Genomic DNA, 22911 nt, shown 5'->3' with positions numbered 1-22911 from the left:
GTATATGTTCTTTTTAAGCGCTTTCACAAATGATCCAAGCTCTAGAAGTTCGCTATTTTGTTTCTCCCTATTGAGACTGCAAGCTTTCATTATATTCCATACATCAGAAGATATTACTTAGCTTATATTTTAAAAAGGTTACAAATTCAGCGCTGCTCAAATGAAAGTTTCACAAGCTCGAACCATACTTTTGAGAGATTATTACATTACTCTAAATTATTCTTCGATTCTCAAACAATATTAGCCCCAAAGCTTTTTCATAAATAATTTTCTTTGAAAAAAAAAACAAAAAAATTACTTACCTCAAAAAACAAACTTGAGCTTTTTTAGATTTCTTGAGTCTTGAGTGAAATTTGAATTCATTGCAGGACAGCTGATATTTTATTTAATTTGATTGTGAGATATTTATGCATATATTTCGTATGATTAAGCCTGCTGGTTGAAATATTGTATGCTTTAATTGTGACACATTTACATATATTGATGGCTTGATTAATTGCTTGATGATTTGTGATTTATGTCGGTAATAATATTTGTATGAATATCTAGGTATATTTGCTCTGCTACAAATTAGTATGTTTTTGTATTTACAATGTACATAAGGTGAAGTTGATTGTGGTTTCGAATTATTTGTTCTTGAAGTAAATATATGCCTGTAATTTATTACAAATGAAGTTCATATGTTAGTGATTTAGTGAAGACGAGTGTTTTTCCGTGTGGTGAGTAATCTATAAATTGTGATAGTGATTAATTATGCGACTTTCGGTTTAACGATTTTAATTGTCTAATTTATTTATTTTAATAAAGTGTTGAAAATTGTTCTACGCAAAATTTTTGACTAACGCGACAAATGGAGCTAATTAACCGATCGGTGTATTTTTTCGATTAATCGACTATATAAGATATATAAAATTAAATTTGAGTTAGTCGCTTAATCTAAAACTCATTTTAGACTAGTCGGTTAATCTGGAATTAATCTTAGATTAAACAATTAACAAGAAATTAATCTCAGATTAGTCGATTAATCCAAAGACGATTAATTTCAAAATATTCTTAGATTATTCGTTTAATCTGAAATTAATCCTGGACTAGTCGATTTAACTAAATTTAATCTTAGATTAGGTTAAATGATTAACAAGAAATTAATCTTAGATTACTCGACTAAACTAAAATTAATCTTACATTAATCGTTTAATTTGAAATTAATATTCGTTTAGCTTTCAATCTGAGATTAATTTTAGAATACTCGATTAATATGAAATTAATCTTATATAAGACGTTTGATCTGATAATAAATCGAGATTAATCAACCAAATTTTTCGTCGTATACAATTTAATTTACCGATTTGCTATTTATATGATTGCCTATGTACTTCTAATTTCACAGTTACTAATATTTATTAATGCTTTCAATTTAGGTGTTTTATTTAAATGCGTTTTGGTGCTTATACTGCAGCAAGCTTAATACTAAATTTGTATTGAATTTTTGTTAATACTAATTTGCGCGACTCATTTTGATTTTCGTTTAAATTACCCATAGATTGTTTGTGTATTTACTGTTATTGTTTTGTTGTTATTGTAAATAATGAAGCTTTTGTTTATTTTATTTTCCCATATGCAATACTGTTTAAAAGTACGTAATTCTTCATTTATAAATGAGAGTTAAAACAAACCAGAAAACTTCGAGAGCGACATTCGTGAGTGTCTTAAATGTGTCTCTCTCGCTTTGTGAAAGGTGTAGAGGATTAAAACTACCAGTAAATTTCCACTTGAGCTTTTTGAAATTAAGAAATATGTGGTTTCATACTGTTCAAGTTATGTTAGAGAGAGAAATTTTTACGAAATAACTACAAATCAAGAGTGTTTTCCTAAATAGTGTATTATTGTAACAAATAGAGCCGGAGAGAGTAGGACTTTAAAAACATGAAAAACATATTTTTGTTGAAAAGCAATTAAAATTTGTCAATCTCTCACTTTCCTAACTGAAAGTTGATCTAGACGATAGCACATTTATCTATTCGTTTCATTCTCAACATAATAATTTGCGTCTTTTTGGATTACACGAAGTCACTCTCACAAGCTTTCTGAATATATTTTGCTGACAAATGTAACTTAATGTATTTAAATTTCGAACTTTTACATGTCTTTGAGTTCCTCTCGGTTAAAACTATATTTTACTGATATATATTCTATATATATTACACTCAATTAAATACAAAATCCCACGCCATCCACACTAAGCTAAAGCCATATCAATATGTATCTTCAATATTAAAAAAAATACCTTCTAAACGCACCTTTATCATTATCGCTTAGAAAACCCTAAACATCACATATCTGTTTCCTCTTTCGAGCAGTTCGAATCGTAGTTTAATATTAAATTAGATTTAATCACTAGTTCTCACGCACTCAGTTCGAATTGCTGCTGAGCAAGTGTGTTGGCAACGCCGCGATGGCTCAATAGAACCCCTTGCCGTTGCTTATCATGCTCAACACCGATGCACCCAATTTCCAACTAAATCACATTAGTCATCATTTCAGTGTATTGTAAATATTGTCAGCCACCTCCTCCAGTTCGTTTGCAATGCTCGCCGCTGTAGCGCCAATACTACCGCCATTGCTGCTACTGTTGTTGTGCATGTCATTGGCCGTTGCCGAGTTGCCCTCCAGCGCCACTGTAGTGACATGCGCGCGACTCTTGCTGCCCACTTTGCCACGCCTTGCCGCGCGTTCGCGTTGTTTGTCGTTGTGCAACGGCTCGTCGCCCAAATATACCGTGTGATAGCTCACCGGACTGACGGAGTTGCAATTGATTTGTACGCGACTGATCGCCAGGCCTGCTGGTGGCGCTATTGCGCTGACCACAGTTTGACCGCTTGTCGACTTGCTGAGCACGCTGGCAATGCTCGCGCTGCGTGCACTACCGTTGAACGGCGGTGCGATTGTGGTGTATGTCAACGATGCATAATCGCCGTAATCGTCCGAGATCTGCGTGGAGTGTGTTTCAGCCGAAAAAGTGTCACGCGTGGCTGATGTGCAAATCCCGCCCATAGCCGAGACCGTGGTGCCAGCTGTGGCTGTTGCATTGTGGCTAACATTATCATGACATATCTCCGCATAGATATTCTCTTTGTTGTAGTCGATCATGTTGAGTGCCTGACAAATGTTGCCCGCTGGATTCTCCGATGCCGATTCGTCGCTTGAGAGCACCAGCGAATCGCGTACGCTCGAGTAGGGCAGGTCGTCAATTAGGCTGGTGGGTGTTAGCGGTGAGGCGAGCGCAGTGTGATTGCTTGAATGGCCCAGACCACCGTTGCCGGCAAGCAGTGAGAGCCCGCCAGCGGCACGTCTGCCAGTTACGGGTTCGCCGATATTAAAATCAAGTCGTTTGTCCCCTAGCGTTGGTTTTGCTGCTAAGATGCCATTGTTGCCATTGTGCTTCAGTTGCGCCAGCGAACGCTTGTTGTCGTGTAACTGCATTTTTTGTGGCAATGAAAAATTCAAGAGTTGATGCAGGCTCGATGAGGATTTGCTGTACTGCCGCGTTTTGACGTGGAACTCATTATAAAGCTTTTCGGTTATAAAAGACTGTGGCATGAGGTCCTGATTCTCGAGATCTTCAAGATCGGTGCCCGCCTCTGAGATGGTATCGGTGTTTGGTAGCAAATCAGGTTTGCGTGCAGCGGCACCGCCGCTAATAAGCTCAATATCCTGCAGTGACATGGATTTGGTTATCATTTTATTGCCGCTCGTTTCGACTTTCTTGAATTTTTCATCGATAGTCGCCAAAGTTGTGGTCTCCGTATCAGAACAGCCGATATCCGATGCGCCGCCACTCGGTTCCGAAATTGATTCATGCGCGTCTTGTGGCTGCGTATTTGGTTTATCGCCGAAACGTTCCTGCAACAACTTCGACATATCTGAATAGCGTTCCATGCTCATGCGTTTCGCCTGCACATCCAGTTCGTAGGAGGTCATTGTGTGCGCTGCATGTTTGTCCTGTTTGCGGAACCATTTCTTCTTTGTCGACTGAAAAACTTTCATCTTATCACTAATGCGGTTGGTGCTGCTTGCTGCGCTTTCAAAGGCAGCTTGTGCGGCTGCTTCTTTTGCTTCCAGATTAGCGAGATCCGATTTGCTGAGGAAGATTATGGAGTCTTCCTTCTCATGCGCCGGTATTGTGGTCTTCTCACGTCGCAGCAGCTTTGGTAGATGTAGTGGTTTCAAAATTTTCAAACCTTCACCACGACTCTTCGAACCAGAACGCTCCGGACGGTGCAGTATCTCCACCTCAACCATCTTCAAAAACTGATCACAATTGAATTGACAAAACTTCAATATATTTTGCACATTGGGATTTGCCAGCATGCGTTGTTCACTCTCGAAACCCAGTGAACTCTTCAACAAATTCATCTCTTTGGATAGATGCAGCTTACGTAAATGCAGTGGACTTTGCACTTCCACATCCTCGATGGGACAGGCGATCACCACATTCTCAGTGGTTATGTGCGTAATGCAAACATTCTCGGGTATCGCGCTACTACAGCCATGCGGTCCGGAGATGTAACGTAGCGTTAACGGTAACTCCCGTTGTGGCGTTATCAGCGTCGTAATGCGATGCACACAATCCGGATTGACTTTCTTATTCGCCTCATTGCCGATGCCACCGAGTTTCTGCAGTATTTGTGGTATACCCGGTTCGATCTCGTAAAATTTGCCCTTTGTAGAGAGCGACACATACAACACCTGTCGGTTCTCATTCAGCAATTGAGCATAACGTCCCTTCTCCTTCTCACGACCATGATTGTTATTCGCTTTTGTTGTAACACCACCGGTACAACCGATTGTCGTGTGATCCTGCTTGCCATCTTCGAAAACGGCTAGCAGTCGAAAGACTTGACCACCTCGCGCTGTCGTCTTCACATACTGTGGGCGATTGTTGGTCGGTGGTGGCGGTGGTTGGGTATATATTGGTATGCAACCCTCTGTGGGTGGGTTATTTACGTTGGGTTGGGATTCCGTGAAGGCGGGCATATTGTCGACTGAGACGAATTTGTAAACACGTTCGCGCACCAACTGTATCAGTGAGGTGTAGAGCGTCGCTGTGGGTATACCCTTGTCATTGAGCAGCGAAAAGTAGCCTGAAATGAGAAGAGCGGAAAGTAAGTATGATTTAATTTATAACTTTGCATTTCTTAGTAATATTTGCCACCGAATTGCATTAATAAATCAGTAGATAGCTATAAAGATGTATGGATGGTGTGTGTCTAAGCTTGGGAGATGATTTGTTTGTGATTTTTCAAAGTAACAGTTAACCAAAACTTTCGGTGTAACCTGAATAAGTTGGTGGTATGAGACTGTGCTAAAACTTCCCTAAATTTTAAATATCCTGTAAACGGATAGATTTGAAACCGAAAACAGTTACAGAAAGGCATAATGGATTTTAAAGTTCAAAATTTGTCGATAGTGTGTGTCTAAGCTAGAGATACAAGTATAGTTTGTTTTTGTGTAACCTGAGGAAGTTAGTGGTGTAAGACTGTGCTAAAAACATCTTGATTTGAGAATGTTATTTCTATTTCATTCGCCCACCATTATCAACGTAGAATTCTTCAACAGTTTATATAATAGTCGGAATATCAAGTAAGTTCTGCAATTTTGAGTTTTTAGGGTAACCACATTTTTGTTTCTCCCTACCGGGTACATTAGATCAACTTAACCTTAAGTAAATATGCTCGAATGTTGCTGCAACATTAAATAACTTGCAATTAGCACGTGAAATGGAAATGTTAAATGGCGCATAAATATGAAAGGACGCCCGAAGCAGGATATTGGTAAGACCAGAGCGGCAAGAACTACCACAATTGCAAATGTCATGTGTGTAAAGCCATGTAAGAGAGAGTCAATGTTGGTTCTTTCAGTTAATGTCTGAGGGTCATGCCAAGTTAGCAATGAACAAATATACTACATAGTTGCATCTTAATATTGTGTATATTGTTGCCTATAACGATTTACTTAAGAACAGTAGAACAGTGGCCCAAGAGAGATACGAAACGTGCTTCTGATATGTTTTTCAAGTATAGTGAGCTCTTTATATTAATAACTCATCGGAGCCTTTTGACACTTTGCTTTTAGTGCCCAGAGAGACTGCTGATTTTATCAAATATTTTTTTAAATAATTTTTTTTTTAATATAAATAATGAATATTTTTATTATTATTTTTATTATATTTTTTTTTTATTTAATTCAAAACTTAAATCAATTTTTTCACAAAACAAAAGAAAGAACTAAGAAATTATAATGAAATTCTTTATCAGGCTCATATAATGAAAGTAAAAGGAGTTAAAACTATGTACCGCAACATAAAAGGGTATACGATTTTTTTCTTGTAACAAATTTTGTAGCGAGACTTAGACTATCCTGTTTAGGGTCAAAAAATATTCTGAGAAAAAAAATTTAATGAGTATTACGAGTGAATGAACTGCCCCTTGCACTTATATACAAACAGCAGTAACAAAAAGCAATGACAAGGACTAACTGAGGGAGTAAATTTAATTAAGAGGCAAATAAGGGGAAGATGAGAGGTGAGCAGCGGAGGATGATAGCTACCAAATACACAAGAAAAGAAAAAAGTGCACATTATGTAATTACGAACAACAACAAGAATGGAATGAAAAACCATCGAAAAAAGTAAGTTCTACCACTGCGCTTTCGCTCAAGCAGTAAGCGACAGACGTGGCATTGAATGAAATGCTTCACTGAATAGGAAATCGCCAGTACAAATGTTGAGTGACGCGAAAACTATTAGAAAATGCATAGCAACAGCAACAAGTAAGGAAGTTGTAAAAGTCAACATGCAAATGCAAGAAAATAATTTTAAGAAGTAAAATTTTTTTAAGATATTAGCAAAAATCGCTTAATTAAATAAAGTGATTGCGCATTACTGAAGATGACAGCTTAAAAATTGCACATCAGCAAGAAAAGTGCAGCTAAAGAAACGAATTTGTAGCGAAATGCGAGGCGCTTAAAGCAATGTAAAGTATACCTTTTGGCGTTAAAAAGTAGCAGTTTTATTGAAAATATGCGGAAATAAAATTTGAGCGAAACAAATAATAAGAAGAGAAGAAAAAATATTTCAGAATATTAAATTTTAGATTAAGTTTTGCATATTTTCAGGCGCTATATTTTATTTTAAGTTATTATTTAACACTAATTGAGACGTTATCTAATAAAATGACCTATTTTGGCTGCAAAAGTAAAATAATAAAGTTATTTGTGACATTAAAAGCTTTGAAATTTGTGTGGGCCCTTCTAGGGGCAGAGGGAAAGCTGGAAATATTTTTTAGGAAAATAACTGTTTTCTGAAATGTATGCTTATTATTTGCTTAAACCTAATAAACTTTAATTTACTTTCGTCAATTACACTTTTGAGCTTTAAAATTAGCCTTTTGAGAAATCCTTGGCATCTTTTAGGCGTGCTTTAATCAGCACACTTTTCATTTCTCTTTTTTTTTACTATTTTATACTTTATTTCAAACGAATTTTACATTCATATAAGAAACTTAAAATAGCGCGCATAAATAATAACTTCTTAATTGCATTTGGTTGCGCTAAAAAGCAAATGCGAAACCACAAACGGCGACAGATAGACAGACAGACATCTTTCTTATGTGTTGTCGTCATATGTATTTGTTTGTGTTGTCATTCACTTTTGCGTGCAAATTAAGTTTATGAAGTGGCATTTCCACCATTTTGTATTTATTTTTTTTTTTTAATTTTCCATGCACCAAAAAATATGCAACGAAAATATGAAGCGCTGAAAAGCTCATAAAGCTTTAGCGTCGTAACGGCATTAAATGACAGAAAATAAAATTTCGAGCGAAAAATGCGTGCTACACAGAGAAACGCATAAAAAATTAAGAGCACTGGAAATCTGTAGATAGCAAAGCAAGCACAAAAACAAAAAAAAAAATAAAGAAACGCGCAAGGATATGCCACGACTAGTGCTGTGGACATTGCAAAGAGACTCTGATTTTCTGTTCCATTTTGCGTTCACACTTATTTTGTAGCGAGTATTTTTTAAAATTGTATTTTTTGTGTGAAATTTTCGCTTGTCAGCAAGCAGTAGCGTTGACGCAAAAAGGATATACAGTATTTAATTTAAAAGGAGCTTTGACGTATTTGTGCTATTATATTTTTGATATTTTAAAATAAGCTGACGTTTTTGGAGTTATTATGAGTTTTGGCGTCACATGGTGAGTGCAAAGCAGACTAAATTCGTTAGCTTTTGCGCTGAAGTGGTGGTGATAGCGGTTTAGAGCGCGTTCTGAACAAGAAAAATGAAAAACAAGAAAATATCATAAGGTTTTGGAAAAGTTGCCATTAAAAGAAATAATCTTAATTGAAATATTTCTAAATAAATGCTTTTTCAAAAATCATAAATGCCACTAATGTCAATTTTTTTAATATCAGCTAAACTCATCAAAATTTCTTCTAAATGGAAGCATGCTTTTAGGCAATTATTACATTGCCCTACAATCACCCTCCTTAATGAAAAACCCAGTATTTGATCAGATAGCAATTTAAAATCTTATATATAACGTTAATAAAATACTTTAATAAACATTTGCATTTGTAGTAAAATCGTTAAATTTTAGCAACACATGTCTTTAATTCAACAGTGAAGAGAAGATGCATTTGGAGATTTATTTTTATAAAAAGTCTAGCTCAGTGAAAAATCTGTCGAAAATTGATTCATAGTTAATATAAATGGATATGAATTCAGTCTCAGATGAAATGTGCAATTCTCAAGCCCATTTTCTGGCAATAAAAAAGTTAAATTACTTCTGGTTTCCAGAATCGAATACCAACCTTATATTTTGGTTTGAATAAACTACATATGTATTTTTGGAATACTGACGAAGGTTAGGTTAGGTTAGGTACGGTTATATGGCTGATGCTAAGAGAAGATCGAACATTATGCTCAGACCTTTGTGAAGATAGAGAAAGATCACCGTTAATTAGTTTTGAAGTTTCGATAAAGTGCCGTGTACTCATTACATATCTGCTTACAAATCTTCTAAGCATTTAATATCTTTTTCCGCGAGCTCGACTGGTTTGGAATCGAAGTTATTTTTGCTTTGATCTCTCAAAAGCATTGAAGTCAATGATAATGTCTGTAGATATTTCTACCCCGTCTTCTTCTAAGCAGCCTCTGTAACTGGCATACGGTATGATTTTTTACCTTACCAAGTGGATACCAACAATTAGAGAAATCTTAACCTTGCTGAACGCGAAATCGCTGGTTCTCTTGTGGTTTACTCTAGGTCAGAATAATATTACGACTGCGCAGGTATCGATAGTTGGCAATCGCTCACCAAGAGGACAGCGGACTTCTGGCCTGTTTCCACTCCAACGACAGCGAAGCTAATGTGCCTTTCCATGTCAACTCATCAATTTTGCAGTTGTCTGCGATTCCGTCATAGTCAGCTTCGGTGGCACTGTCACTGACCTACTAACGAGTGATCCATTCCAGGGTTCCCTACTTAAAAAAAACACAGAAACTTAAAGTTTAATGGAGAATATTTATTATCATTCGAAAGAATGTTCTGTTGGCCGTCGCTACGTCTCAAATGGTCTATCCGTTGGGTCCAAATTTCGATGACTCTTTCGAGCATTTCGATTGACAAATGACACGTGTAATGTTTTGCTCCAAGGCCTGAGTCGAAGCGGGATTGCCTTCATAGACTTTGGATTTCACATATCCCCACAGGAAAAAGTCGAAAGATGTGATATTACAGGATTTTGGCCAATCGACAGACCCAAAACTTGAAATTTTCTGTTCACCGAAGTGTTCTCTCCATAAATCCATTCTCTTGTGCAATGTGTGGGAAGAGTCGCCGTCTTGTTGACACCAATTGTCGCCGAGATCCCGTTTTACTATTGCAGACATCCGATAGCCGGTTATCATAGCGCGATAATGGTCGCCGTTGACGGTTACGTTCTCACCGGCATCATTTTTGAAGACAGATAGACCGATGATTCCACCGGTCCACAAACCAATTTAAACAGTTGTTTTTTCTGGATGAAATGACAGCTCTTGAATTTCTTTATGTTGATTTTTGTACCAAATGCGGCAATTTTGCTTGCTGTAACACATTGAGCCAGGAATGGACCTCATGGTTGAAGAAAATTTGGATCGAAAACGTGGAATCTTCCTGGAAATTTTCAAGAGCCATTAGAGCGAAGCGATGACACATGGGAAGGTAGAACGACTTCAGATCTTGCACATCTGTATTTTGTATGCTTTCAATTTAAAATCGAACTTTCTTGAGTAGCCGCCAATTTATGATTTTTTTCTGTTTTCAGTATGTTAACAAGAATCCGTTTTTGTCTTATTTTCAGATAACCACAAGGGTAGAAATCCTGACGACGAGGGCGCGGTCTTTTCCCCTCTGATTTAAGGACTTTACCAAATCTTTATTTTTCATCTCCTTAAAACCAAACTAGAAGCTAATACTAGATACTATCAACTGACCTAAACCTGTAACCTATTCCCGGCGCATAGTCACATGTCTTATTTGTCTCCAAAAAAGCTCCAAGTAAACAATTTCCAACTCGCGCTCTACTTGAAAGTACACAAACAGAAACAAAAATAGGCGCAAGTGTGAGCGCATGCATGCGAATCACAGTAAATAATGGCGCAATTGTACTTGGGTGCTTAGATGGAAGGCTCGTTTGATTTTATAAACCGCCATTAAAACTTGCTGCATGTGGGGGTGTTTACGCCTTCGTGGCTCTGTGTGCGTGTGTGGGCGCCAGACTACTTCAAATTGCCGGCAACAAGAGGTGAGAACAACTACAAAAGCCATTGTCGCGATGACGGAGCCTTAAAAGCATCATAAACATGAGTGTAATTTGTCGTAATAATTTCTGTGCAACTCTGTGCATTTGCCAGTGTATATATGATATGTAATTATATATATACATTTATATGTATGTGTGTGCGTTTGAGTAGATGTGCAAAAACACGGCATGTGGTCAGCGTTGGTGAAAGGGCGAAGGGGCAAATTGTGGGTGTGGATGGGCCTTCGCTTTAGCTACATGTGTATGAGTGCCTTTTGTAAGAGTGTGGGTGCGCATAACTCTGCTGTTGCAAGAAGTGCGGGTTTGCTGGTTTTTCCTGCCAGCACTTGGCGCCAAATTAATATTGCAATTTGCAAACAACTACAAAGGCGATTATAAGGCACAACCACACACACACACACACATCCAAGGAGAGTTGCACTTTCAAGCACATACATAGCCGAGCGCATAAATAAAATCCTCTAAGCCAGTGAGACGCGCAAACACAATAAACGTTTATTAGACGCTGCGGCCTGTGTTAAATGGCCAGCTGCACTTGCCAACTTGCAGCAAGTTGCACAAATTAAGCAACCAGTGTTGCACAGGCACACTTCCCTGCCGCCACCGCATATGGGCGTAGTATGAGTAGTACTTAGACTTGCGCTCGAGCATAACTTGTGGCGCGCACACGTAACGCTTAGTAGCGCGTTGCCACAATTGCTGCAATTTGGCAGCGTGCAACACAACTTGACGGGGTACTAAATATATTTGGCAAATGCTTTTAGCCAAAATGTCAACAACAGCCATAAATGGTGGTTATGGCATGCAATATTAGTATACGTTTTAATTATTCGTCTTTATGAGAGCGCAAACACTTGCGGTTTGTTGTTTGTTGCTTTTTTATTTTGGTGCTCATATGAAAGTGGTGCTTGGAGTGTGGAAAGCCATTCAGAGTACAAATGTTGTACGATTTTTAAACTCAAAACAATTTTTGAGGAGTTTAATCTTTTCTTTTGACTTTTCTTAATGATTTTGTCTTGAAGGGGGTGTGCGATGTCGTCTGGACTTAAAACAGTACATAGTATACAGTAGGGTGAGCCAGAAAGTAACCACTGGAATTCATTGGTTGAAATAAACGAAAACTGTAATATCCCTTTTCTTTCATATATCACAAGAGGGTATTAAAATATTTAGGGATAACTTCTTTCTGATGAGTCATATAATTTAGTAATCTATAGTAATCCGATCTGAATAATATGCATGAAGTTTGTATCATTGCATAAGATAGTAATCCATACTAAATTTAGTGTAAGTATATTGATAAATAAAAAAGTTTGAGTTTGATCATTCAGTTTGTATGATAGCTATATAACGATCCCTTCCAGAAAATTTCTTGAGAGTTATTTGCGTTGCGTTTTCTTCAGATCAAAATAATCGAGAAGATATTCCGTCAAACAAAAAAATTTTCAGCTATATGCTATAGTGTTTCGATCTGAGCAGTATGCTTAAAGATTACAGCCTTGCTTTTGGCAATAATGTATGCCAAATTGGGAGGAGATAGTTTGTTAAATAAAAAAGTTTTCCATACAAGGACTTGATTTCGAACGATCTTCGAACGATCTTGTACGCCAAAAACATATGGAAGGATTCCGATCGTTTAGTTTGTATGACAGGTACCAATATAGCATGGTCCGATCTGAAGAATTTTCTTGGAGATTGCGTCGTGGTCATTGGCAATAACCCACGCCAACTTTCGTGAATATATCTCGTTAAATGAAAAAGTTTTCCGTTCAAGCACTTCACTTCGGCAGTTATAAATTATAGTGGTCCGATACCGACGGTTCCGATAAGTGAGTGCTTTTTTGGGGAGAAAAGGCCGTGTACAAAATTTTTATCGATATCTCAAAAACTGAGAAACTAGTTCCCGTATATATAGATGGGCATGGCTAAATCAACTCAGCTCGTCATGCTAATCATTTATTTATATACTTTGAAGGTTCTTCGACATTTCATTTGGGTATTGCAAATTTCGTTACAAACTTAATATAATGGTTTGTCAAAAAAGTCTTGCGGTATTTTTATTGCATTTTTTTTTATTGAAATTGAAATAAATTTTGATGACTCATGCCCAGCTCTTGACCGATGCTACGGCTGCTACTATGCCGGTCTCTTTCGACCAATTCAGCGATTTTATCGCAATTTTCGACGACAGGCCTTCCGGAGCGTGGCGCATCTTCGACCACCTCTACACCAGAACAAAAACGTTGAAACCATCGTTGTGCGGTGGAAATGAAAACTGTATCGGGTCCATAAACTGCACAAATTTTATTGGCGGCTTGAGATGCATTTTTGCCTTTATCGTAGTAGTACTGTAAAATATACCGTATTTTCTCTTTATTTTGCTCCATGTTTGCGACGCCATAACTCACGAACGACTTAAAAGAAACGACAATCAATCAAACACGTGTTAGCGCGTGAAATGAGCTTTCCAAAAAGGTATAGCATGACCCGATGCGACGAATAAAACTAGAACTACGCGCTTTCAGCGCTAACTAGCGAAAATACCGCAAGACTTTTTGACAACCATTGTATTTTTCATGGTCTTAAAATATCCCTTCAAGGAAACATTCTTAGCTTAATTTGAAAAGGTGTTGATCAGTACTCAAAGTTTTCCATATAAATAACTTTTAAAAACTATGTTTCTATTAAAAACCATTAGCTTTGAACTCCTTTACTTTTAAAGCATTAAATTTGCTCAAAAATGCTAGTTTTTCAGTTCGAAGCTTTGAAAGGTTATTCATTGTTGGCCCACCCTAGCATATAGGGATAGTTTACTTTTTAGTCATTAAGGATAGATACACTACTAAATCCACGCCTCAAAAAGTCTCACCGAATCAGTATTAAAGTTCGATGAGCTCTTTTGTCGTAAAAGCGATCTAAACAGTAACTCGTTTATGTACTAAAGGTAAGTGAACTAAGAAGAGCATTAGAGCATTTACGGAGTAATCTGAAGAGGATGATATCTTAATTTCTTTCTGAATTTATGAAAGAGCTTTCGCCTCTGGACTTCTATTAAGGCTCCATTTTGCTGGTAATGGCTTTGTTTACGAAGGAGAATCTAACTCGGAAACTAAACTTGGTAGATATTGTTTTCTATATAGGGCTATGGAGGTTAGTCTTTAAGTTATTAAGGTTGAGAACAGAACTGAAGAGTCTAAAACTAAAATAAAAATTTACCAAATCTGTATTGAAGTTCGATCAGCCTTTTCATCGTTGAAGAGTGCTGGCCAGTAGCTCATTTTACTACAATAAAGTAAAGGGAACAGACAAAAGAATTCAAGGAGTTAGTCTGAAAAGTCACGATTTCTGTAGACTTTTGAAAATTTTTGAACGAACTCAAGTTTCAAGACTCTTATCCAAATCTTTGTTTTGCTGATGGCGCCCATTCGAAAACATAACTCGAAAACTAAGCTTGCTAGTTATTATTTTGGTGCCCAAGTCAGCAAAATGATCAGACTATTTCGTTTCTAGTTGTAGAGAAAGTAAATACAGTTATTTTTGAGTGGTATTAGTGTGATACTAAGTAAGAAAATTCTTTCTGTCATTACAAAAAGCAACCAGCATTTTCCGCTCTTCTAACTACTACACTTGTTTGTAACGATCACACTTGTTGTCATATAAATTCGAATTAGCTTCACAAAATTAATAGTCCATACAGCAGATGTTAGTTATGCGCATAAATTATGTAGAATTATTTTCTCTTTGATAAAAATGTCATTTCAGAGTTGATTTTTGTGGCAACCAAGCAAACAATGCTAGCAATTTGAAGCTTCTTAATTAGAATGCTATAAAGATCGGAAGGTCGCTGCTTGGTGTGTGCGTGTGTACGAGCGACGGCGAAGTACAACATGTTGGTACATAGGAGCTGCAACAATGCATGACATTAACTACAGTTTGTGGTTAGTTGCAGCAACTGCTAATTTGATTTATCACCCATGTAACAGATGTTGGCCGACATATTTACGTGTAAATGTGTATATATGTAGGTGTGTGTGTGTACAAAGTTGTTAAAAGTTCTGAATAGAAGCTTGCTGGCAGTCAGGTGTTCATATGCATGCTTGTATGTAGGTTTATGTGTGTGTGTATGTGTATACATACATGTTTTTTACATATATGTATGTATGTTTGTGTATAAGCAGTTTAATACGCGTGTTGCATGCATTTGTACGTAGTACACATTCCTTTACGTGTTCTTACGTGCCTATTTTAATAAATGCAGACACGATGAAATCGTATGATAAATATTGTATTCAATTCTTTGGTATTTATAGGAGATATTGTCATATCAGTGGTCAGCATCGTCGCTTATATGACCATAATATATGTATGTATTGATAAAAGTTTAAAATATGCGGTCTTAGTTATAAATAAAATATATAATCCAAACAAGAAAAAAAAGTTAAGTTTCGATAGCATAAAAAATATTTTTGTGGGATATTACCAGATCGGTCAAGATATAATTTTTCAATTCAATATATATTTCATTTTAAAATTCTGTGCCATTTCTGAATTTCTGCAGAAATATCTTTAAACATTTTTTCTTAATTAACACAAAAATTTATTTAAAAAAAAATTTAATTATTTATAGTAATTTTTTTTTTATTAAAATTAATTAAACTTTTTTTAAATTTTATTTTTAACTAATTTTTTTTAATTACAATTTTTTTAAATTTATTTTATAATTTTTCTAACACACTTATTTAAAAAAAAAACATTATCAATGCAATGCCTTTTTACGGTTATAAATTTTCAAATTAGTAGACAAGCCGAGTCTTTCATTGCACTTATCTCGCATATTATTGCTACATCACGATTACTAAAGTACCATTCAACAACAATAACAAAAAAGCGTAAACAACTGAAGCGCAAACAATCAATTGCTTGAGCTTATGTGACCCAGTAGGAATTTTGTCTCACTCCAGAAAAATAATAAAATTTTTTTATTTCTACAGATGCCCTATAGGAAATTAATGTCAGTTTTAATAAGACAGAAACAAGATTAAAGCCAAATTTTGTTTACTTAAATCTAAAAGAATATAAACAGAATAAGTAAACTGCCTTTAATTACGCTAGTTAACAGTAATTTTGCGACTGTGGTATTAGAAAACGAGAAGTTGCAAACACAACAGACAGCTGAACGATTTTCTCGACTTGCACTCCTTATCGTGCAACTTCTTCAATCTACTGCTGAAGAAAATAATTCGTGCTGCAGAACTAAATAGAGAAGTTGAAATCTACAGCGGTTTTTTTGTTTTTTTCAGACAGTTTTCAGACAGTTTCATTATTTATAATAACATTTCGGTAATCTTCTAATAATAAGAAGATTTGCAAAGCACATTAAATCAAAAAAAGGTCTCGAGCCAGTGTACCAAAAATTTCTTTCAGGAAAGGTTATAGTAGAAATTTAAACCTTTATGCTCAAAAAGATGGGTTGAATGCAATGAAGACGTTTCCACGTATATAGAATTGCATCTATTTGTAGTTAGATCTGAAAATAAAAGAAGCAAAAACTTGGAAGGATCCTAAGACTACAACTACAGCTCCGCAGCATTCAGTGATTCTAATTTTTAATCAGTGCTGAAGCAATGAGATTAGCATAACAGGCTTGAAAGGATTTTAAAGAAATGTGGAAAAAACAGACAAAAACGTTTATTTGATCTTCAAACACTTTGAAGAAATATTTACTGAAATAAACACAGTACTGTAGCGAACACAGAAATCAGACGATACAGTAGTCGCCAAATGTAACCATGAATGTCTGTGTAAAATTTAATGGACCGAATTAACATCTGCGGTTCTTTGCTGAAACGAATTGAAATCGAACCATTTCTGAAGCGAATGGTAACAAGAGACGAAAGGTGGATCAAATACGACCATAGTGTGCGAAGAAAATCATGATCCAAGCGTGGTGAAGCTCAACAAATGGTCGCAAAGACATTGATGCCTCGAAAGATTATGCTGAGTGTTTGGTGGGATTGGAAAGGAATCATTCATTATAAGCTGCTCCAGCCGGGTCGAACGATTGATTCAACATCTTAATGTTAACAACTGATCAATCTCAAGCAAGCAATCGAAAAAAAACGGCCAGAACTGATCAACAGAAAGTGTTTCGTCTTCCATCAGGACAAGGCTAGACCACACACATTTTTTATGATTCTGTAAAAATGGGAGACCTTGGCTGGGAAGTTTTGATGCATCCACCATATAGCCCTGACATTGCACCATCGAATTACTATTTGTTTCGGTCAATGCAGGACCATCTTAATGGAGTAAAGTTTGCTTCAAGAGAAGCCTGTGAAATTACTTGTCCCAGTGTTTTGCCGAGAAACCAGAAATCATAAAAATTGTTTGTGATAAGAACGAATTAGAAAAAATTTTAAAATTATAAAAAATTATGCAATTATTAATGCCGGAAATTTTCAAGAATTTTATAAAAAAAAAATCCTATCGCACCAACATTCTTACAAGGCACTTAAATTAGGATTTGTAGATTATATGTATGTATGTACACAAGCAACTCTTTACAAATATATACAAAGCATTGCATAGGCGTGTACATATGTTGATAAGCGCACACGCGAAACAACTTCCATAATGTCAAAGTGCGATTGTGTAAACACTAATGTAATAATATAACAGCAGAAGCTGCCAGCGGCAACAACAAAAACAAAATGTACACAATAAAGCCGAAGGCAGTGGCAACATGGCTCAACAGCATTTAACCAAAACGCTGGCATTATGGCATTATCATGGCTAACAACGAGCCATAACTATAAAACTGTATATTTTTCACACACATACACACACACAGACACTCATACTTGCTTAAGCAAATACAAATACACTAATGAGTATAGTAAAAATATACAGCAATAGCAACAGCGAGACGTATTTGAGAATAGCTGTGACTTTGGCAGAGAATAAATGTATGTAAATAAGTGTGTGTGTATGTAAATATATATAAGTATGTGTACATGTTTGGTGGTATGTTTGTCTACATAAAAAATGCTACATTTGCCATCGTCGCCGTTTGCCATCGAAGTCGTTGACAGCAAATGATGACAACTGTTGTGAGAAGGACATTTGGCATTGCCCAGCGACCGCCATAATCATTTCATTTATTGTTTTCCTTTCATTACACAACTACTAATGCAGACAGGCATATGTGTGTGAACACATACATACAAACATATGCAAATATGTGTGTGTAGTTGTGTGCTTCCTTTCAGCGCTCAGCCGCTGTGATGCCTTACTTTGCCTTCGGTATAGAAATTTTACTATTGTTGTTTTTGTTGTTATTATTATTTTTGCTTATACAATTTTATGAGCCATTTTTACACCACATTTGCATTTTTCATGTGATCGTGACCGGGCAGCTAGCACATACAGACATGTGACACACATGCATTCACATATATGTCTGTCTGTGCACATTGACACTAATCCATATATATGTATGTAGAAGTATGCCTCGATTATTTGTTGTTGTTAATGTAATGACCGTTATGTCATTGTTTGGCGCTACTGTTGCTGGCCAAAAGTAGTTAATATTAATGACAGCCAATTGTATTCAAAAGCTAATGCGATATCCACTCATCATAAACTATGAGCATTTCTGAGATGGGTATCGTGGCTGCGAAAAAAACAAATCAAATAAATACATATACTCCTAGTCTATTAATATTCCCTTTCAGTTCACAGCTAACTATGTGTTTGTGTGTGTGTGTCTGTATGTTTTGCTACGAAATGTGCTAATTTTATTACTTTCCAATGAAATATTGCAGTCTGTATTCAAATTCAAAATCAATTGTTATGTAAATTACGTTTGAGTGGTATTTATAAACCTGTTTAAAAGCCTTCTTCGCCGCTTTATAGTATTGTTGTATCCCCTGTGACAACTGAGCGCACTTTGCTGTCGGCTTTCAATTTTAGATATATTTTGAGGTATGGAATTTATTTTTATGGAATTATTATTAAAAGAAATGAAAATATGTTTTAAGGACTTTTTCATGAAGTTAACAATTACAAAAATTGTAAATGAGTTATGATTTTAAAGTAAATCTTGCGGTAATCAACTAATTAATGAAAAAATTTGCTTAAATTATTCTAGCTTTTAGTCCAACTACTGTTATGGGCACACAAAATTAGCCTATTATTAGGCCACAATTTTTTGATAGTCGAAACCAAGCCCTATATGCATCAGTCAAAACTCCTCAATATCTTTGTGAAATTTTTGATTTATAAAAGAAGCAATTCAGAGCACTCCAACATATCGAAACCAGTAAAGTAAAATGATCCAGCCGAGGCTTAAGTGCCTCATCATACAATTCCTTCCATACACCTTTCGACAGCTTACGTCCGTAAAAATTTTTAACTTTATCGCATGAATACCTACGTACAAGGTGCGTTCCAAAGTAAACAGGACTTTTTTAATCTAGCACCCCCTGGTGCCGCAATTTATGCGTCGAGTAAGAATTTTATAACATTTCATTGATTGGAAGTGAAGTTATTGAAGTCCTGTTTACCGTGGAACACACCTTGTATATACCTATACGATGTCTAATAAGAACCCCTTTTATTCCAGAACTCAAGACGAACTCTGCTAAAGTCGATTTCAGTTTATGACCTTAAAGGTAGTATCATATTCAGACGCTATAATGTTAATGGTATAAGAGTTCTTTCTTTCGAAAATCAGTTTATGGAAAGAGCCTTACGAAGGCTAGGTCTACGGGCCGCGAATGACGGACAGGGATCCGTTTCTTTATATGACAGAACTGGTGCTTTTTACGATAAAACCAAACCCCCTAATTTCAGTTTCCTCCACTAGGTCTTTCTGTTTATGGAAGGAGCCTTACGAAGGCTAGGTCTATGGGCCGCGAATGACGGACAGGAGTTCGTTTCTTTATAAGACAGAACTGGTGCTTTTTACGATAAAACCAAACCCCCTTAATTTCAGTTTCCCCCACTAGGTCTTTCTGTATATCACAGAAAAATATTTAGGGGTCGATATCGATACCTAACTCTACTGGAAGTGAGTCTGAAAGGGCTGCACTCTGACCTACATATCTATCAAGGTGGAAGCTTATGAACATTCTCTAGCTAAGCGAATATGTCTAAAGTGCTTTTGACAATTTAAAAGTGGTGTTTTTGGCTTCGAAAACGAAAAACAAGTTTAAAGATGAGGAACTGGAAGCATCCTAAATGTCACGAAATAATCAAAGGAAACCAGAATATCCATGAAGCATAGGCAATACTCTGCATTCGGTGGTCTCACAAAGTCATACTGTATAATGAGCTTCTAAATTCTTGTGAAACCATTAGTTAAAATTTTACAGAAAAAAACAAACGAACCTATCAAGAGACCAAGACTATTGCATGTAGACGGTGATTTACTGCACGAAGTTGTCATATAATTTAGTAAAGTCTTCATCGAACAATTAAATTATCTGTTTCTTATGAAAGTACATATGTCTTAAAGGTAGCTGAGGATGAGGTTAAGATATTTTTACTAGTTTCGCTTTTCAATAAAAAGTATAAATATATAACTTCTTCGATGCGAAAGTTCGAAGACTAGAGAAATACTAAATACTAAAAAAATTGGGAATTTCGTCCTTAATTGCTTCTCCAAAAGGTATTACATAAAGTATATCGTAAATTATCAAAAAGATGACTTTTCATTATACATAGTATGCTCATTTCACATATCAGGCTAAGGGTTGGATATACAAATATCGAAAATTTTTCAAAGCTAAAATTCTGTTAAGCCCTAATCACTAAAGATCAATATGGACTTTAGCATTGACCATCTCATATTTACTAAGGCTTAGTTTTTTTCCGTTCTGCACTTAATTTCACAACATTGCAATGCGAACGGTTTTTTTACTATTATATACATACATACATATACAATAACAAAAAATATTCATATTTATTAGTCAACGAATTCTTGCTGCGCATATTTTCATAACGGCACGTACTTGTATGTACTTACGTAACTAAATTATCAGCTGTAAAAGAACCTTTTGACGCTGACTCACATTTCTATGCATACATACCAAGTACATATATATAAGTACAATAACCAATACGGATTCAATTAAAAATTGTGAAGGGCGTGAAATTGCTTTTAACTACTTGTCATTGCGTCAGCTCGTTTTACACTTCTTCACTTGACTCACCTGGAAACTCTTGCGGAATCAGCACACCTTTCTTGCGGCTCGCTGCCGCCGTTTTGGCATTATGCCCGTGAAAAATGTGACGCTGGCGTATTAGCCGATAAAGCAAGAACAGCTCGCCATGATCGGCGTGATCGCGATGATCCGCATCTGCGTTGCCATTACCGTTAATTACTGTATTTGACTGAGTAGCCGACGCCGCTGCTGCTGCTGCTGCAGTCGATGTCGAAACTGTTGTGTTATGCGAGGTGGAGTGCTTAGCGGTCACTCTTTCACCACTGCTGCTCGTATTCGTAGCACCCGAGCTGTGCGCATTCACATTGCCGCTTGAGGAGGCCGTCGATGAGGAGGTACCGGTGTTAATGGCCACCGTCATGCCGCAAGCGCTGACCGACGAGTTCGAGGCGCTGGTGCCGGTGGTGTGTGTTGTGGCCGTGGACGAGCCATTCGAAGAAGAGGACTGCAGCGTTTCGTCGGAGAACTTCGTCTTGTACGAGATACGCACTACGCGCGGCAACGAATACCGATCGAGAAAGATGTCCGCGGGTAGAGGCTCGTGCTGCGACTAGAAGTAGACAAAAGAAATATTTTATAAAATTTCCTGAATTCAACTGGAGTGTTTTTGAGTTCGAGACTCACCTCATTGCTGTACTTGGATGCTTTACTGTCGCCGGTGGAGTAATCGCCACCACCACACATGCTGCCATTGCCACAATTGCCCGCACCGCTGCCATTGCCATTAGCACCCAGTCCGCAACCATTGCCACCGGCCAAGTTCGCGCCCATACCGCCAACGGCCGCAGAGCCATAACCGCCACCGCCGGCACTCATGCGCATGCGTCGTGCCAAACGCTGCTTCATTTCGATTTCATTGCGTCGCGCCAGACGTGCATTCTCAAAGTCCGCCACGGAAAACATGTTAGCGCTGGTGTCGTGCGAGTTGAAGCGTCGCAATTTCGGTTTGCGTCCCTCGACCGCCCCGAAATGGCCTAACGGACCGCCGGAGACAGCTGTAATGTGCCAAGTGTTGTAATTAGTCATTTGCATGTCGCGAATACAAATGAATAGTAGTAAACGGCGCAAAATGCGAAAAATAAAACCTTAGCAAATCTGCTTGCTAATTACTTACCACTTATCGCATTGGGCGGCGTAGCAACACCTGTAGCAGCCGGTGACGCATTGCTGCTGTGCTTGCTGCCATTGACAAGATTGCCGTTTGTGTTGCCATTGTTGGAGACTAAGAAAAAGACAGGAGGCGGTGGATTAGCGCTGGTGCCGCCGCCACCACAACTGCTGTGATGCTTAGCATTCAGTTGCTGTTGTTGATGATGTGCGGCGGCTGACGACGACGACATGCCATTTGTATGGTTGCCACCTGAAAGTGAAGAAACAGGGAGGCAGCGGAATTGCGTTAATAAAAGACTGGAGAATGAGTAATGTACTTAAGATTCGATTAGGCAAAAGTAAAGAATGGAAAACAGAAAAATGCTGGAATTTTTTTAATTCGGTTTAGAATTTTTATTCAACTAAGCGCTGGCTAGACAAGAAAATTTGCAAAGAAATCTACTTTAACTGGTGGGCGTAAAGTCATGCCTTCTAGTTACTCAAATTGCTTTTAAGGTGATTTTATAAATATGCTGTGCAAGCAAAAAATTTGCCATGGACACATTTCTGTTGTAAAGATTTCCGTGCAAAGAGCTTTTTAGTAAGTAAGTCCATCAAAAAGGCATAAGTTAATAAGGAATTAAAGTTATTTCAACCATTGCAAAGTAGGTATGATATTAATGAATCCACGAAATAGTTTATTATAGAAATTCATTTTACAGAATTTCGC

The 22911-nt window shown here is 37.0% G+C and overlaps 1 protein-coding gene across 3 annotated transcripts in view; it reads right to left on the bottom strand.

Moving 5' to 3' along the window:
• Positions 1 to 342: 342 nt before the first annotated feature.
• LOC126751974 (uncharacterized) overlaps positions 343 to 22911 on the bottom strand; it is a 297586-nt gene continuing 275017 nt past the window's right edge. For all 3 annotated transcript variants that reach the window (XM_050462481.1, XM_050462483.1, XM_050462482.1), the window contains 4 exons: positions 22207 to 22452; positions 21717 to 22087; positions 21081 to 21642; positions 343 to 5141 (listed from right to left, as the gene is read on the bottom strand). In XM_050462481.1, coding sequence (XP_050318438.1) covers positions 2533 to 5141; positions 21081 to 21642; positions 21717 to 22087; positions 22207 to 22452 — 3788 coding nt within the window. In that variant the 3' untranslated portion in view covers positions 343 to 2532. The remainder of the gene's footprint in view (positions 5142 to 21080; positions 21643 to 21716; positions 22088 to 22206; positions 22453 to 22911) is intronic.

The sequence above is a fragment of the Bactrocera neohumeralis genome, chromosome 3 (genome assembly GCF_024586455.1).
Source record: "Bactrocera neohumeralis isolate Rockhampton chromosome 3, APGP_CSIRO_Bneo_wtdbg2-racon-allhic-juicebox.fasta_v2, whole genome shotgun sequence".
Classification (NCBI taxonomy): domain Eukaryota; kingdom Metazoa; phylum Arthropoda; class Insecta; order Diptera; family Tephritidae; genus Bactrocera; species Bactrocera neohumeralis.
This window is presented reverse-complemented; position numbering and strand designations above follow the sequence as displayed.